We start from the raw sequence: 17,354 nt of genomic DNA, 5'->3' as shown, positions 1-17,354 counted from the left end.
TCTGTGAATTAGAAATATGAACATTCACGACAAAATAGTAAGTCAATTTGCTTCGATGTTTTATGGCTTGGGGAAGCTTAAGACTATGAAAGTAAAGCTACATATTAATGACAATGTCCATCCTGTTGCTCAGAGACATAGATGAGCTGCTTTCCATTTAGAAGAAGCAGTTGAAAAAGAACTTGAATCGTTACTTAAGCATGACATTATTGAGCTTTCAACTGGTATGATGACATGGGTTTCTCTCATAGTGGTTGTGCCCGAAGGGAGACAAAAGGAGCTAAAAGTATATGCGTTGATATGCATCAAGCAAACAAGACAATTAAACGAAAATGACAGGTACACACATTGCTGGCATGATAATGCAATTAAATAGTACAAAGGTCTTTTCTTGACTTGATTTCAATAAATGTTCTCATTTTTTCTAACTCAAAGAAGATTTCAGGTTTATTACAAACCTTTCTACACATGTTGGTCTGTTTTGATATAAGAGACTCAGTTTTGGTGTGTCATCGGATGCAGAACATTTCCAAAATGTCATTCGATGTGTCATACAGCCGGTTGTGAATGCATTCAATTATAGCGATGACATATTGATTTTCCGAGCTACACAGACGGAGCATGATAAAGCTCTCACCCATGTATGTCTTTACTGACTGATGCAGGCCTGACTTGGAAATCAGACAAGTGTGAGTTCCACAAGACAAAGTTAAAATTCTTTGACCAATCTTTTCAGATGGGAGTGTGACACCCAACCCTTCCAAAGTACAAACCCAGCCAAATGTTGATACTCAACAAGCAGTTTTATGATACGTTCATTTCTTGGCATGGCCAGTTACTGTTCAAGATACATATGAGATTTTGCTACCATAAATGCTCCCTGACGAGAGTTAACAATGAAAAATGTTTCATTCAACTGAGCACAAGAATGTAAGAGAGGTTTCATGAAAATCAAACAAGCCATTGAAACTGTTACTGAATGGCCTATTTAAATCCAAAGCTTCATACAGAGGTACTTGTTGATACTAGCCCAGTCAGGTTAGGTGCTATCCTAGCACAGCGACCTGGCTGAATGATGATTCTCTCCCCGACATCTTAGCTGCTCTGCCTACCGACTACTATCTGCTCGATACGAATCGACCTTCTGGGCGTGCCGGTGGTGGGGTGGCAGCTGTTATCCGCAAGGAGCTTAAATTTACTTCCACGTCTTCTTTCACTCTCACTGACGTGGACAATCTCATCATCAAGCTAGAGACCGGTGAGGGTGCTCTCACCATCATCATCCTCTATCGTCCTCCCTACCCTATGCCTTTGTTCCCCGCTGCCCTCAGTGAACAGCTAGCCAACCTACTTACTTCATCTGCTCGAGTCGCCATTTTCGTCGACTTTAACTACTGGTATAATGACAAGGAGGCTGGCCCTCATGCGGCCGAGCTATTTGAAGTCCTCACCAGCTTCAACATGAACCAACACGTCACCTCCCCCACTCACACCGGGGGTCATATCTTAGATCACATTTGGACTCATAACCTCATTCTCTCCTTCCCTGTGATCACCCCTTGTATTTGGTCCAACCATTACTTGATCGACACAGCGATCACAGTCAGAGGTTGTAGTAAGGTCCCTCCTATGGCTGGCGGGACTGCCCGGAAATGGAACACTCTTGATTCCCAGGCATTCCTCTCATTCTTGGCTGAGACTCGTCCTTCGCTATCTAAAACAGCGACTGTCCACACTCTGGAGGAAGATCTCACTGGCTGGATCATTAAAGCCAGTGATCGCTTTGCCCCTCTCTCCAGCTTTCCCCGTTCTCGGCACAGTAAGTCCCACAAGTGGTTCAACCCCACCCTAAAAGCACAGCAATTCGAACTGCGCCAAACGGAGCGTAGGTGGAGACGTAATTATCTGTCCACCGGCAGAGAGCTATATATTGCTGCGAGAAAAAAATATAAAGATGCTATAATTGCAGCTAAAGCTCTTCATATTTCAGATAGGATCCTCACTGCTCATAACAAATCCCAGGAGATCTTTTCGATCATGAGGGAGCTTACGTCTGATGCTAGGACTCTTCCGTCTCAGACCCCGACGCAGGAATCTTGCAATGCATTAAATAATTTCTTTATCGAAAAAATTGCCAAGATCAAGAACACGATTCCTTCAGTCCTCCCTGAGGACATGCCAGCTCCCCCCCTTAAAAACCACTCTCCCTGCTCTCCTTCCCTGCCCTTGACCCAAGCACTTTGGCCAAACTTGCTGTTCGAGTCAAATCGGGCTCACCCAATGATTGTTGCCCTCCCTCTGTCTTTCGCGACATCTGCCTGTCTATGCCGGACTGCATTTTGCCCTTATTAAATGCCTCACTGGAGACGGGAGCAGTACCTAATTCCTTCAAGGAGGCTGTCCTTGTGCCCCTACTAAAGAAGCCTGGAGCTGACCCGGACGACCTTGCCAACTATGGGCCTATTTCTCTCTTGCCCTACCTATCCAAACTCCTGGAGGCACATGTTACGAGCTGCTTATCTGAATTCATCGAGCGCTCTAACTTCCTCGAACCCAACCAGGCTGGGTTCAGACCAGCCCATTCCACCAAGGGTGTGATCCTGGCAGTCATGGATACTCTTAGGGCCAATGCCGATAAAGGGACATCACAGGCGCTTGTCCTGTTGGATCTGTCGGCTGCGTTCGACACGGTGGACCACAACATCCTTATCCACCGTGCCGAGCAAGCCAGCATCCGAGGCCTGGCCTCTGCCTGGCTCAAATCCTTTTTGTCGGGTAGATTGCAGGCGATCCGGCTCGGTCCCTTCACAGCCGCACAGGTCCCATCTACCTGCGGAGTGCCTCAGGGATCTTCCCTGTCCCCTCTGTTTTTTAATCTCTATCTTCAGCCGCTTATCTTTTCCTTGAAGAGGTGGAATATCACCGTATTTAACTATGCAGACGATCGGCAAATCATTTTTCCGCTTAACACCCCCAATGCAGCCCTCGACTGTCAAGCAGTGATGCTACACATCCAACATTGGATGAACTCCCATCAGCTCAAATTGAACCCGGGGAAGACTGAGTTAATCCTCCCAGGAAACAGTCTTACCCACTGGGGCCTACAGTTCTGGCCAACTGAGCTTGGTTCCCCGCCCGCCCCGGCTAAGTCAGCAAAGAGCCTCGGGGTCATAATTGACTTGGACCTTTCTCTTAAGCCTCAGATCGGTGTGGTTGTGTCCTCATGTATGTTCCAGCTTAGAAAGATCAGGAAAGTCTCCCATCTCCTGACACCAGAGGCCCTGATACAAGTCCTGATTGCCCTGGTGCTCTCCCGCTTGGATTTCTCAAACTCCCTGTACTACGGCCTACCTAAATTCCTCCTTAGTAGGCTCCAGATTGTACTGAACCAAGCGGCAAGGCTGGCCTACAAAACCCCGAAGTGGCAATCTGCGAGACCTCTGCTTCACAGACTTCACTGGCTACCGGTAGAGCAGAGGACCGCATTTAAGATCGGCTGCCTGACCTTCAAAGTTGTGTTCGGGCCCTCCCCTGCTTTTCTCAAATCATTGGTCATCCCCTACTGTCCAGCACATAATCTTCGTTCCTCCCATCGCCTCTTGCTAGCTGTCCCTGCTACCAAATTAAAAAAGACCGGCGGTCGGAGATTTGCCTCCCTAGCCCCCGCCCTCTGGAACCAGTTACCTCTCTCTCTTAAATCTGCCAATTCCCTCTTGGCTTTTAGAAAACTTTTGAAAACCCACCTCTTCACACAGACTGGCTAGACCCTCGTCTCTCCATCTCACCTGCACTCAGCCAGCGCCAGGAAACCTCTCGGTGTTAGCGCGCTATACAAATTCCCCCTAAGATAAGATAAGATAAGCAGACACCCCCATGCATGACGGCATATTGTGGATTTATGCCAGTAGAAGTTTGTCCCAGATGGAATGTGCTCACTCATAACCTGAGGCAGAATGTTTTGCCTTGGTATGGACTTGTGAACATTTCCCTATGTTCCTGTTTGTAAAAAAATATATAGCCCCGGGGAGATGGCGGTCCCCAGGGCTGCGAGTCCCCCGCATAACATAAATGAAGCCCCGGAGAGGTGGTGGTCCCCAGGGCTGCGGGGGCCCCTGCAGGTCCCCCCTATATATTTTCTACATACCCCCGGGACCTGGCCCACCCGGGGCCTTAAACATAACAAAGCGCGGGAGCCCGCGCTTTGTTTTAAAAAACTAATGTGTCCGGATTCGGGCACCGAGTGCAAATTCAGCCGATTAAAAAAAAAAAAAAAGACGCTTATTTTGGCCTGGGGGCCTTGTGGGACCCCCTGAGCAGATCGAGGGGGTCAGGGTGTTTTTAAACTGCCCCCTTTTCTTGTTTTTCATGCTTATTTCACTGTTTTCTTGTGACTCGGGTGTACCGAGTAAATGTAAATGTAAATGTAGTAGTGCTTATATAGTGCACGTATCACCCCCGAAGGGGTCTCAAAGCACTGTACACATACCGCTGTGGAACCCTTCCTGGCCTTTCCCTGTGAAGTGCCCACTCCTGGGCACCCCAAGGTGAAGCCAGGCATCCTAGCGCTGTTGGGGCCATTGTAGAGATAAAGCAAGCTATTGCCTAGAGTTGCAGAGTGGGACCCATGATTAGATAGGCACCGAGGCGAGAATTATCAGGTCCGGGGAAATTGAGCCCAAGACCTGCCGAGGCAGAAATTGAACCCTGGTCCGGGCCAGACTTCTGCATCAGGGTCTTCCGCTCTAATCATTGAGCCACACTTCTCCACCGAGTAACAAGATGGCTGTCAACACTTCCTGGTTTGGAGTGTTGACAGCCAATTAGAATAAAGCTTGTGGTCGGGGGGGTTGCGACTTCAACACGGCCATAGATATCTAAACTTTTATTTTCGTAGTTTACGCTGTAGCCTTGCCTAAAGTTTCGTATGGGAAATTGTTTTGTGTCTCTTATTTTTTGAATTTCTCAGCAACTACTGAACAGATTTACACCATTTAAAAAAAGGTCGCTTTCTGAACCAAGCACTACCTTTTTGCCAAATTTGAGGTAAATCCGTTCTGCAGTTCGGGCTGTAGCCTGTCTCAAAATTTCCTATGGAAATTAACATGGGGAAAACGCATTTAGGGACCCCCCTTTTTCTCAGCCCCCGCTTGACGAATTACCCCCAAACTTTCAGGATAGGAGCTGACCTGGATCGAAAGTTTTTTGGGGAGAATTTCGCGAAAGCCAAAGTTATTAGAGAATCAAAAAATGCTTTTCCTATGGAAACTAGGTTCTAACTGGAACTACCTTCTGGCTGCACCACTGGATTCAAACTAGCCTTGCTGGTGAGGGGTGATACCTCGAACCCTATCCTAGGATGCCTGTTTCTGGTCCAAGGAGGACCTGGCTTGGCAGTTCAGACAAGACTGTTCCCATGAGGAGCAGGGTCAAGACTGATTTGCATATGTAAGACAACATAAAACTATTAAACTTGCAACAGAATTAAACAATTTCCAATATATACAACCCCCTACCCACACTAGATTAAACATCATACAGTGATTTCCATATAAACTAAGAAAGCAAAATGAAGAACAAAAAATGATTCCCAATATAAAACATTTGGCATTTGCCATTGGGGTGCATCGACCCTGGTGGTCCGCCTGGAGCTACATTAGTGATACTAGTATGGGAACAACCACTTATAGAGAAGAGTCATTCCTTTGAGTCATTGGTGCTATCACCATGTGGTGGGGCTCACAGTTATCCTGTAGTGAAAAGGTCAATGAATCCTCCAGGGCTTTAGGTCGTGGCGTTGTGTGTTACAGGGAATGAATCGTTCGAATGTCCTGCCCTCGAATGTGCAGGCGGGGATTGTCTATGTGAAGAAGACCCAGTGCAGATCGTCTTGCAGAAGGCAGCCACCTCCACGGGGGTGTCCAAGATTTTGGTGCGCCCTTTATATTCCACCCACAGGCGTACCAGGTACAGCATGGCATATCTGATGCCCATCTTACGGAGCATGTCTTTGACGTCGCTGAATTCCTGGCTGAACTCCTGACCCATAGGCGTAAAGTCAGGGAATAGTAAGATATTGCTGTCTTGATGTCTGAGGGGGACTTTCTCATGCGATAGCCTAAGTGCGGTGTCTCTGTCTCTCTAATTGAGGAGACGTGCTATTATATACTGTGGTAAAACCAAAGGGGTTGATGGACGGAGTGTTCAACAATGCAAGCACTCACCCCCAATCAACTGATCTGGGTTTAATCCATCATCATTCTTTAGCTCACTCCGTCGCCATGCCACTGGAATCAAGCTATCCTGGCTGATGAGGGCTGAAAGCCCTAAACCGATCCTAGGATGCTTGTTTCCAGTACAGGGAGGACCTGGCTTGGCAGTTCGGGCTGGACTCTTCCCATGGGGCACAGGGTCAAGACTGATTTGCATATGGCTGGGTTCAAACTGGAATGGCATGGTGAGCAAAAAAACGATGGATTTAGGCCCAAATCTCTGTACTGGAGTGAATGTATGACATTGTTCTGCATTCTGTCCATCAACTGTTGTTTTTGCATTTGTCACCCCGAGTAGGACTGGTATGCTCAGACGTGAATCCAGTGCTCTCCATGCCACTGGAATCAAGGTATCCTGGCTGATGAGGGCTGAACGCCCGAAACCGGTCCTAGAATGCTTGTTTCCAGGCCAGGGAGGACATGGCTTGGCAGTTCGGGCTGGACTGTTCCCATGGGGCACAGGGTCAAGACTGATTTGCATATGGCTGGGTTCAAACTGGAATGGCATGGATTTAGGCCCAGATCTCTGTACTGGGGTGAATGTATGACATTGTTCTGCATTCTGTCCATCAACTGTTGTTTTTGCATTATATACTGTGGTGGCATCCCCTCTGGGGGGCACGGACCCAGCGATCGATGTGCCCGTTCCACCGCGAATGTAGCAGAGAAGTTGGTGTGGTTGAACAGGTCTATTAGCAGACGAAATCCTCAGGGCGTCCCATGTTCATGGTCTCTGCTATTCCTGAAATGTGTACATTATTGCATCATGACATAGCTTCAAGATCTTGATTTTTTATGGCTACCTGGTTCAGCAAGCGCTCCATCTTGTCTAACCATTTTTGCGTTGTAGTGGAGGTGTCTTCTAGACCCTCTTCTCCTCTCCCTCGAGGCAGGCCCCATGTCTGTCTAGCCAATCACCTAGTCTGTCAATGGGGCCTGCAAGTGTGTTGAACCGGGCATCCATAGCACTGAAACCCACCTTGAGCTCGGCCATCAATATTGCCATATTGCTGGTAGTAGTAGTAGTAGTAGAAAATAAATAGTGTTGGTGTTTTTGTGTGTTGGCTTGTCGGTGTCGAAGTGAGATCTGCGGCACTCTGTAGGTTTTGTGGGGTCAAACGTGAGCCTCCATTGTTTGGGGTCTGTTTGGCCCATGTTAGGGGTCCCGCCACACACTGCTGCCAGATCTGGGGGTTGTAATGTGTTTATCGCTTGCCAGGGTCCTAAATGGCTGGTGACTCTGGATCTTCCATACGATGATTTTGCACTGTAGCTGGATCATAGATGCTGCATATGGTCCAGTAGGTCCTCTCCATTCAGATACCTAGAGGGCAGGTCACCACTCGAGTTCAGGTACAATGTATAAAGCAACATCAGACCAATAGTAATTGTAGAACCAGTAGACATCATGTCTTAAAACATTCAGTTGAGATCATTGTGAAGTCTAGGCTATGAACATAATTTTAACAGATGTGTTTCTCATCAATAAGCAAAGGTTACTTCACTTTTGCTCCACACAAACCACATAACAATGAATCTGAACGTTCACAATTGTTGTCCCTGTCTCATAAAGGGACTCTGGTCACAGCACACCAAACATTGTGAAAGGGAAGGCAGGGGTGATGATCAGCTTTTCCATTTGTACATCTGAGCCTATAATCTGCTATTGTTACAAAGCGAAAAGCAACTTGAGGCAATGCCCTTTGCGATTGCACATCTACTTAAATTGTTTCACGGAAGGTAATGGATTTGACAAGCAGTGTGTTTTGTGCTATCAAGGTAATAATCCTCCCGCCCTTGCAGGATGCACAATCTAGAAAGACAACTCTCTAGAGAGATAACCAAATGAATACATAAATACTGAGGAACGTGGGAAGCAGTCCATAAAGTGTATAGGTTAGTAACCATGAGAGTAATCAAAGATTGTCCATTTCAATTTGTCTTCCTTTTATTTTCCTGATCTTTCTCTTATCAATACGGTGAAACAAGCTGGCAGCCTACACGTGTTTTGTCCTATAGACTTTTTCAAGGAAAATATATCTTCTTACCAAAAGCGAGTGATAAGTGAAAGCCAAGCCAGGAAAATCAGTAGAAAAAAGTCATAGAATGAGCTCCATACCTTGTTGCTGGAAGAGATTCTTATCTCTTGACTTCCTGTGAGTTCTATGTGCCAAGCTCCTTCGGAGTATTCGAATTTATGGCAAAAATGTAAAATGCATTTTAAAAACAAGCCGATATCAATGGTCGACCCGTACGTGGCTTTGATAAGCCTGTCCTTCGCCTGCGCAAAACAATGCACTTCCTGCAAATCTGAGACGTGAGGACCTGCTGTTGTGTGCTGTGATGTTTGTTGTGGTAACCTGCTAATTCCACTGACGTTGATGGAAGGATTCCTACATTAGGCCCAGACACTTCACTCTGTAACAAAACTTCGAAAAATGTAAGATAATAATCATGTTTGACCAAACAAAAAGCAGGCTTGAAGATCAGCTTCTTCTGTTAACTGATATTCTACGACCAATCTACTAGTAATGTGTTCAGCTATATAATAGTTAGAGATGTGTAAAGGTGAAGCGCAATATGTAAATCTTCTCTCCCTCTCACTCTGTGTTCTTTGCCCACATCTATTTTTCCAAGGCTGAATTATGGCCTTACTATGTGGTAAAAGTATAGCAGCATCAGCAATGGTAATGGTAGTAATAGTGATATAGTAGTACTAGCAGCATTATTAGAATTATTATTACAATTTTAGTCTAATAATTCTCAGGTTTTTCACAATGTTGCCTAAGATCATTTAAGTTACTGGCAGATTTAGGCAAATGGTTGAATATTAAGAAGAATGGTGCAATGACAATAAGTGTCAGGAAGTCCAGATGGGACCGGTAGCTGTATTTACCGGCTTCATCAAGATTATAATTTATGGCATTTCACTAAGTGATTTCAGCTGCTCAAAAAGCCACCCTAACCGCTATTTAAAACACTGGGGAAAACATGCAAGAATTGGGGCAGAAACACTGACTCTCACATATCGCTCCTTAAAAACTTGCAATTCCTATGATTTTCCTGCCAGAAGTACTGTGACACTCAGTAAAAGCAATTCCTGAGTGGGGAAATTACAGGGTTTATTCTGGTATACTCATAATGAATTCCAATATGGACTGCACTTATTCTAAAGTTACTCTTCCCATCAGCAAACCACATAAGGAACTAATGGGGGCAAAAGCATTGTAAAGAAATCATTTAATACAATATTATTCATACTTACAGATTTGACTGCCAGCCCCCAGATCCTTGGCCTGTTTGGATATACAGTGATGCAAGTCTTGTCCACCCTCTTTAGAAACCAATAGGGCAGTTTTTTTTCTAAGCTGGTATGAAGGTTGACCTGAAACAATGTAGATACAGTCAAAACTCTGGAATACACGACATGTATGAAATGCAGAACAATATAGATTACAATACGAAGTATGATACAAAGCAGTATAATGCGTTTGGCACTGTATTAATGCTACATCTCATAATATGTATATCTACTATGTGTCTGTGTCTAATATAAATCTAGAAGGTTTTAACAAGGCATTTTGCCATTCTTGTATCAGGACTCACTATTTAGAGGGCATTAGGCGCCACATATCAATGAGCTAGTCAAACAAAGACATTGTGCAGTGAGGATCATATGTTTGGCTACTAATGAGGTGGATATTGCAAATAATTGCACATAGCATTAGATGCTTTGACTGAGGCTTCTGAATCCACAACGTCAATGATCTGTTCTGGCTTTCAAAATGACCTAGCATTGCAATCCTTTGCAGTGTCATCAGCTGTGACTGTTGTCCAGAGCACTTTTGCTGACACTTCCACTGTTCACATCATCAGGCCATGTGACCAGGAATCTAGGGGCTTGCTGGGAAGGGATGAGAAATCTAAGCCAAGCAAGAGACCGACACTATCCTGATGTGATCCCATGCTGGAAAATCCAGCAAGATCTGCCATGACACTGTACTATGTGGCCTCTCAAATGTTTTAGCGATAAGTTGTGTCTGTGCTTTTTGACAATATAACGTGAAGTGTGAATACGCAGCACTGGGGCTGCATTAGTTCCAAAGGATGATGGTTCAAGCTAAATAAACTAAACCATCACAGGAAAATATTTAAAATCAAAACCATGAAGGTTTATTCAAAACTTTGGAATCATTACAAAAAGCAAAAACGGTAGTTAGTCAGTCTGTTTAAATCAGTCATAAATCAAGGAAAAAGTCTAAGTATAGGATCAAATTACTGTCCAACCTAGATGTGATGTATTCCTATAGGTTCTGTATCGATCCCCCTACTCCTGACCCTATTCTGGTTAACAAGTTAACTAGCAGCCATCCCATGATGCAGAAAACCCCCATGATGCAGAAACCGTTATCTGATTAAGCCACACTACGGCACAGGAACGTGTTATCTGATTAGGTCATAACGCTTGCCATCTAATTAGACAAGCGATATTCCTCCAGCCCCTGATAAGGCATACGGAGTTCTCAAAACAAATCAAACCTATGACAACCTGGGAAAAACCCTGCGGCCATTGTTTTGATTTCATCGAGAACTTCAGCAAAAGAATGTGCTAACGACCAGGTCGTATGACATCCTTATTGACGTATCTATGTCCATCCTTACGTCAATCTCGGCACCTTAAAGGTATAAATATTACCGATATTGCCCTATGCAAACACACGCGGTGGTGACGAGATCGGAGCAGCCAGACTTGCCGAAGCCCAGAGCAGAGCAGACCCCGCTGGCGCAGCCCCGCCTTCCTGACGCGCTGAGAACGAGACGCTGCTTTCTCCTGCCGAGAAATCCAGCTCCGGCGCTTCCGGGTAGCCCTCGCAGGCAGCCTGGAATATCGAGACCAGAGACGAGAGATACCATCCCTCATTCATCCTAAATTCCAGGTACAGAACTGAATAATCCCTCGCAGAGAATTCTTGAGTCAGTCACTTGGCAAAAACAAACTTAACTTAAACTGCTACTTTCCATCCCCGCCCACGTATTAGGCTTAGGTTAGGTACACTGGGGTAGGCGTAGTTAGAAACACCAGTTGAGTACGATTAGTCAAATGTATATGTGTATGTATCTATTTTATTCATTTTAAACCATATCAATGTTTTTACAGTATTATTTTATACTTCTGCTTTTAATGTATGCACTTTACTTAACCATAAGTATTGCAATAATATCGATCCATTTCTCTTGTATGAGAAAAGAGACTGATCAATAAATAACATCTTTTATTGAACACGCCCGTCTCTTCCTTTTCTCTACAATCTGGTGAGACTAAGAATGCACGTACTGACTGAGTAAAATAAGTCGTCTTTTGTTTTCACACGACTCTAGAGATACACTCTTGATTAGGGGAGAGCAAAGTTGTCATGTTCTATGGTTGTCAGAAACTAAATCCCTTCTTGTCTATCCAGGGAGGTTCAACTCCTCCTTGCCTATTTGAGAAAGTTTCTAGTGAACTCTGAGCTAGCTGGCAAACCCAAAACTTTAAGTCTAATATCGACAGTAGAAGACCTAGTTAACGTCTGGTCTAGGCCTATACTATTGAAGGTATTATTCCAATGCGCAGAGCCTATTGGGATAATAGGAACTACACTACATGGCGCCCAACTCGTTTGGATAGGCGATAAAACTAACGCAAGACATTTAGAGTAACTCAGTCGTGCTTTTTCACTCAGACCCCTTTTTTCCCATAATACTCCAAAGACGTCTGGAGTGGGTGAAAGGTAATATCCGCCAGACCTCGCAGGAGGAAACTCCTATGTATGGTTCTTGGTTTAGTCAACGTTGAAGGATACACTGTTCCAAAATATTGTGCATCTAATCTTTGTTTCCATAAGAAACCTGATCTGCAAACAAACGAAATAACCTTCTGGACAGTACAATGTCAGACAGTGAAGGAGAAAGAGAGGCAGTTAGAATAGCAACTGAACTCGCAGCAGCTGATACTGCTATGCAAGAAGCAGACCCGGGTATAATAATCATCCCGGTCAACACAAGAAAATCTATAACTTTAAAACTTATAGAAAATGGACTGACACCTAGAGGTGGCACAGTCATATTCGTAATTGAGGCACACGAATATCGGCAGACAGAGGTATTCTACACATGGATAAACTTTCCAGCAGCTAATGCTGTAACAAAGGTCTTCCACTATTACAAAACAGAGGAACCTCCTGATGCGTACACTCCTTTCGAGGAGGTGGAAGTACCACTTAAATTTCAAGAGCACCTGCTCTTATTTAATGGCGCCCTAAAACACAATAATCACATCACCAGGCTCGGTCCTTTAGGTAGACCAGGAGCAACGTGGCCGGTCCTAGCCGGATACACACCACATCCAGACTTCGAAAGAATGTCTGCAGTAGATCTTTTAGTACAACTAAAACAATTAATAAAAATACATAGACAATTAGTCCAATATGTAATGCGGACTTCAACAATTCAACCAGCAATTAAAATTCCACAGCTGACCCCTCATCAGGGGAACACAAATAAAATTACACCACAGAACATACAATCCTGCCTAGGTAAAGTACCAGCAAAACGGGAACAAATACCATTCTGGTTAGCACAAAAAATCACCCAAATAGAGGCGGTGTTTCCGGACACCACCCCGTTAGAAATACACAGGATTCTGACTATCTGTCTTCTAATGGGAATCGCACCACACGTGGAGGACTGTGACACTTGGGGTACAGTCTTTGCTTCCATTTACACAAAAACGCATGGCGTTCCATCCATCTCGGTAATACCAGATGTGCTAAAACAAATTCAAGATGAATACGGTCCAGAACCCGCTTTAACTCTTGGTATGAAATTACTGAAAGACTTCAAGCAGGTCTCGGCTATACTATTAGCCAACATAAAGGGAGAAGCAGCAGACGTGGCGATCCGCCAGAGGTTAAAAGAAATAGATATAGCAGAACAACCAGCTGAAATTGCCAGAATCATAGAAAAATCCTATGAGGAACTAGGTAGAGATAGTTTAGGTGGAATACCAGTAAAACCCCGACTGATTGAAAGTCCTGAAAAAGTATTTTTTAATAATATTTAACATCACAAAAAAAGAGCTGGGATGGAAACAAACAATCCAATCCTAAAGAAAAGAAATTCCAGTCCAGAGGAAGGTCACCTCGGCGGAGAGAAAAATCTCCGAACCAAAGACATAGGTCACCCCAAAGTGATCCCTCTGGGAAAAGATATAACCTTAGAAATAGGGATAATATAAAGAAGCCTGATAGATATCAAGATTTTGATACACGCCTCTCTCAATCTTTTCAGACTTCCTCGCAGAAATCGGAAAGAAGAGGACGATCAGAACAAAGAGAAGAGCACGCCAAGTCCAAAGACAAGGAACCTGCTCATCTAAAAAAGAAATTACAATTTCCAAAAAAGAAGGTAGCCAGTATTAAAATAGTTAACAATGCCGAGAATACTGAGGACACAACTGAAAAACGGAGAATGGGCTAAGACAATGCTAGACAGCGCAGCAGAAGTGAGCATAGCTCGCAAAGTCCTTATGAATCATCTGGAGACAGTGGACACGAATGAATATCTTCAAGTGGAAACTGCAGACACCAGAGTTAGCAAACCTCACAAAATATATGAAATAACTTTACGTATAGAAGGAGATAAGACTAGAAAAATAAGGGGACTATTTTGGGATAATCTCTCCAAGGGCTATGACATCCTTCTAGCTGAAAAAGACTGGCCACCAGAGTTTGTCAGGGACTGCCCTCATGGCGAAGAAATAATTATGCCTGCCTTCTCAAATCATATCCCAATTCATAAAAAATACACACTTGCTAGAAAGTGGGCAGTAGCTCAAGCTCCTGCTTTATATAAAAATCATGTAGGATGGGATGAGGACTCTCCTCCTCACAAAATCCAGTTAAAATCACAACCTACTGCACAAAGACAGTACCCAATTAAGCAAGAAGCTAAAAAACAGGTAAAAGAAATCCTAGATCAACTAGAATACCAGGGGGTGATTGAAACTTGCACCTCACGAATGAACAACCCTTTGTTTCCGGTCTCCAAACCAGACAATTCATATCGTCTAGTTTTGGATTACAGACACCTTAACTCATGTTGCAAAACTTTTGCAGTGCAAAACTCGCATAGTGCTGCACTAATGAATAACATAGTGCGCAAAAAATACAAAACAACATTAGACATCTCTAATGGATTCTTTTGTCAAAACATAGCACCAGAGAGCAGATATTTGTCTGCGTTCTCAATAAATGGCACTCAAAAACAATTCTGTCGGTTAGCCCAGGGGTACAAGAACAGCCCATGGGTATTCTCAGCGAGAGTAACAGAATTACTACAAACATATGATGACGAAGCATTATCGTATGTCGACGACATATACCTAACAGATGATGACTTGGATACTCACTTGAAGAGAGTGAACACCATAATACTTGGGTTCGCAGCAGAGGGTTACAAATTCAACTTTAAAAAATCTAGAATTGCCCATCTAACAGTCCTGTTCTTAGGATATGAATTATCAAGTGAAGGCAAAAGCCTGGCTGACAATTTCCTAGAGAAATGTGCCGTACTCCAAGCACCTAGAACACTAAAAAACCTACAGTCAATTCTAGGCTTCCTAAATTTCGGAAGAACATACATTGCAAATTACGCAGAAAGGGTCAAACCCCTTTATGATCTAATAAAACCAGATTTTAAAAGAACCAATTGGACTCAAATACACACAGAAATTCTGAGATCCTTACAAACAGACATGTTAATTAAGACAAAATTAGAAACACGTGATAACACACGCAATCTTGTGATTCGAGTCATCCCAGGAAGATGCGGATTCACATACCTGACCTCTAATGAGGGAGAAAAGGTACCAATTGCATTCAAATCACACTTGTACACAGAAGCTGAAAAGAAGTTCAGTATTAAAGAAAACATTGTTCATGCAGTTCAAACCGCAATAGCTAGAGAAAAAGATAAAGCTGACGGTAGACATATCACAGTCAGAACAGCAGAATCAGCCTTTGAGGCATTAACAACACCGTGTAATTTACCAACAACAGCATTGAATCCGGAATGGATACAATGGGTGAATTCAATTACTACAGACAAAGTATACTACTACTTTGATCCAGAATTAAAAGAGTTAAAAAATCTAGAATATGAAAGAACATTCCCTCTGCCAATCGACATTCTGCCCTTACGACAATACGCTTGTGTAATCTATACAGACGGACATGCTCAACCCTCCGTTTGGGGAGAACAAGCATACAACCCCACATGTGAGATTACAAAAGAAGTGTGGCGCGGAGGTAAACTAAGACCTCTATTAACAAAAACACACTCAGTAGAAACTAATTCAGAACAACAAACTGAAATAATAGCATTGAAAATGGCGCTAGATAATGCGGATCGCGAATTCCCGACACTTATAGTGTCCGATTCATATTACTGCGTCAAATCATATAACAACGATTTGCAGAAATGGATTCAAAACGGTTACAAAGATGACACAGGTGCAACAATAAAGCAAAAACTGCTTTGGGAACAAATAGTTCTGTTACAAAAAGAACCACCAAAGACTCACGTGATACATACACTGAGTCATCAGCGTGATGGCGTTCACGTTGCAGGGAATTCATTGGCTGAGACAGCCACAGCGGTAGCAACTAAATCGGCTTCCGTAGCTAGAAAAAAGCGTACAATGAAGTACATTGACGGTGAAACAGTGCTGGCGGTGAAAACGTCATCAAAAGGCGACTGCTCAGCGCTACCGATCAACTATCCACTCAAATACTCATACATAACTGATGCAAACAATGTTCCTTTTGCTCGAATCCCTGGAGTGGGGGATAGGGCAATTCCAAACATGGAACATAGGTTAGGACTGATAATAGCGGCACACGAAGGGCTTGCTTCTATACATGCTGGTGTCTCAGCCACAGTATCGTTATTAAAACAGAGATACTGGTGGCCACAAATGAGAAGACAAACAAGGAACTATGTTTTAGAATGTGAAATATGTCAAAGAATGAAAGTATCAACGGTGAGACGACCAGCACAGACGCCCCTTCTAATCTCAGATAAACCATTAGCCTGTGTTTATCTGGACCACTGTGGTCCCTTACAAAGGGATGGTAACTTTAAATATATCTTGGTCGCAGTGGATTCATGCACGAGATTCATATGGATGTGGCCCCAGCGATCGGCTGACGCCAGAACTGTTATAAAAGATTTGCGAGTCTTTATCGGCACATACGCAATTGGCATGCTGCATTCTGACAAGGGTCCTGCTTTTAGCTCTCGAGCTTATAAGGAGGCCATGACCAGCATGGGCATTGCATTGCGGTACTCTTGTCCATTTCACCCTGAGGGGAACGGAATTGTTGAAAGAAAAAACCGTGACATAAAGCAATCTATAACAGCAAAGGTATTAGGTTCGGGAGCTGGGTGGGTCAAACATCTAATAAGTGTCCAACGTAGTCTAAATAACCTGCCAAGAAATTCTCTGAAGGGATTCAGTCCGTACGAATTATTGTTTGGAACTAGGATGTTAGTCTTAGACCTCGACAGTCAGACTTCAGTGGTGAAGGAAAAAAGCTTTGATATCAAAGATCGTTTGGCTATTTTACAGGACTTAAACGAAACAAGAAAAGACCTGAGCAACATAAAGTTGAAACAGCAGCCAACAACCACTGAAGAACCACCACCTGTCCCAGCAAGACCTGTCTGGATTCCAAAAGTCGGGGATCTAGTCAGAGAAAAGATCGCGGTAAAGAAGGAATTTGGGCCTTCTTACAGAAAAGCAGTTCCTGTCTTGTCTATCAACGGGACAAGATCAGTAGTACTACCGCCGCTTGCTGGTAAAAAGGAGAACCGAGTTGTATCCATCGACCTGGTAAAACCACAATCATGTGGCCGATAACAAATAGTAGGCCAAGTGGACTCCCCATAAGTAGCAGAACACCAAGGTTTGCTACCAATACAGAGGTCCTAACTAAGAGGCTAATCACATTCGAAACGCCTACAGAAGAACAACAAGGACTATGC

General features: G+C 43.9%; 1 protein-coding gene across 1 annotated transcript in view; it reads right to left on the bottom strand.

Moving 5' to 3' along the window:
• TRPA1 (transient receptor potential cation channel subfamily A member 1) overlaps positions 1-17,354 on the bottom strand; it is an 812,153-nt gene that overhangs the window by 61,384 nt on the left and 733,415 nt on the right. The window contains exon 26 of the mRNA XM_078686165.1: positions 9,535-9,654. Within this exon, the coding sequence (XP_078542291.1) occupies positions 9,535-9,654 (120 nt within the window). The remainder of the gene's footprint in view (positions 1-9,534; positions 9,655-17,354) is intronic.

The sequence above is a fragment of the Lissotriton helveticus genome, chromosome 4_1 (assembly GCF_964261635.1).
Source record: "Lissotriton helveticus chromosome 4_1, aLisHel1.1, whole genome shotgun sequence".
NCBI lineage: Eukaryota > Metazoa > Chordata > Amphibia > Caudata > Salamandridae > Lissotriton > Lissotriton helveticus.
The sequence above is the reverse complement of the archived record's forward strand: the minus strand, read 5'-3'. Positions and strand labels throughout refer to the sequence as shown.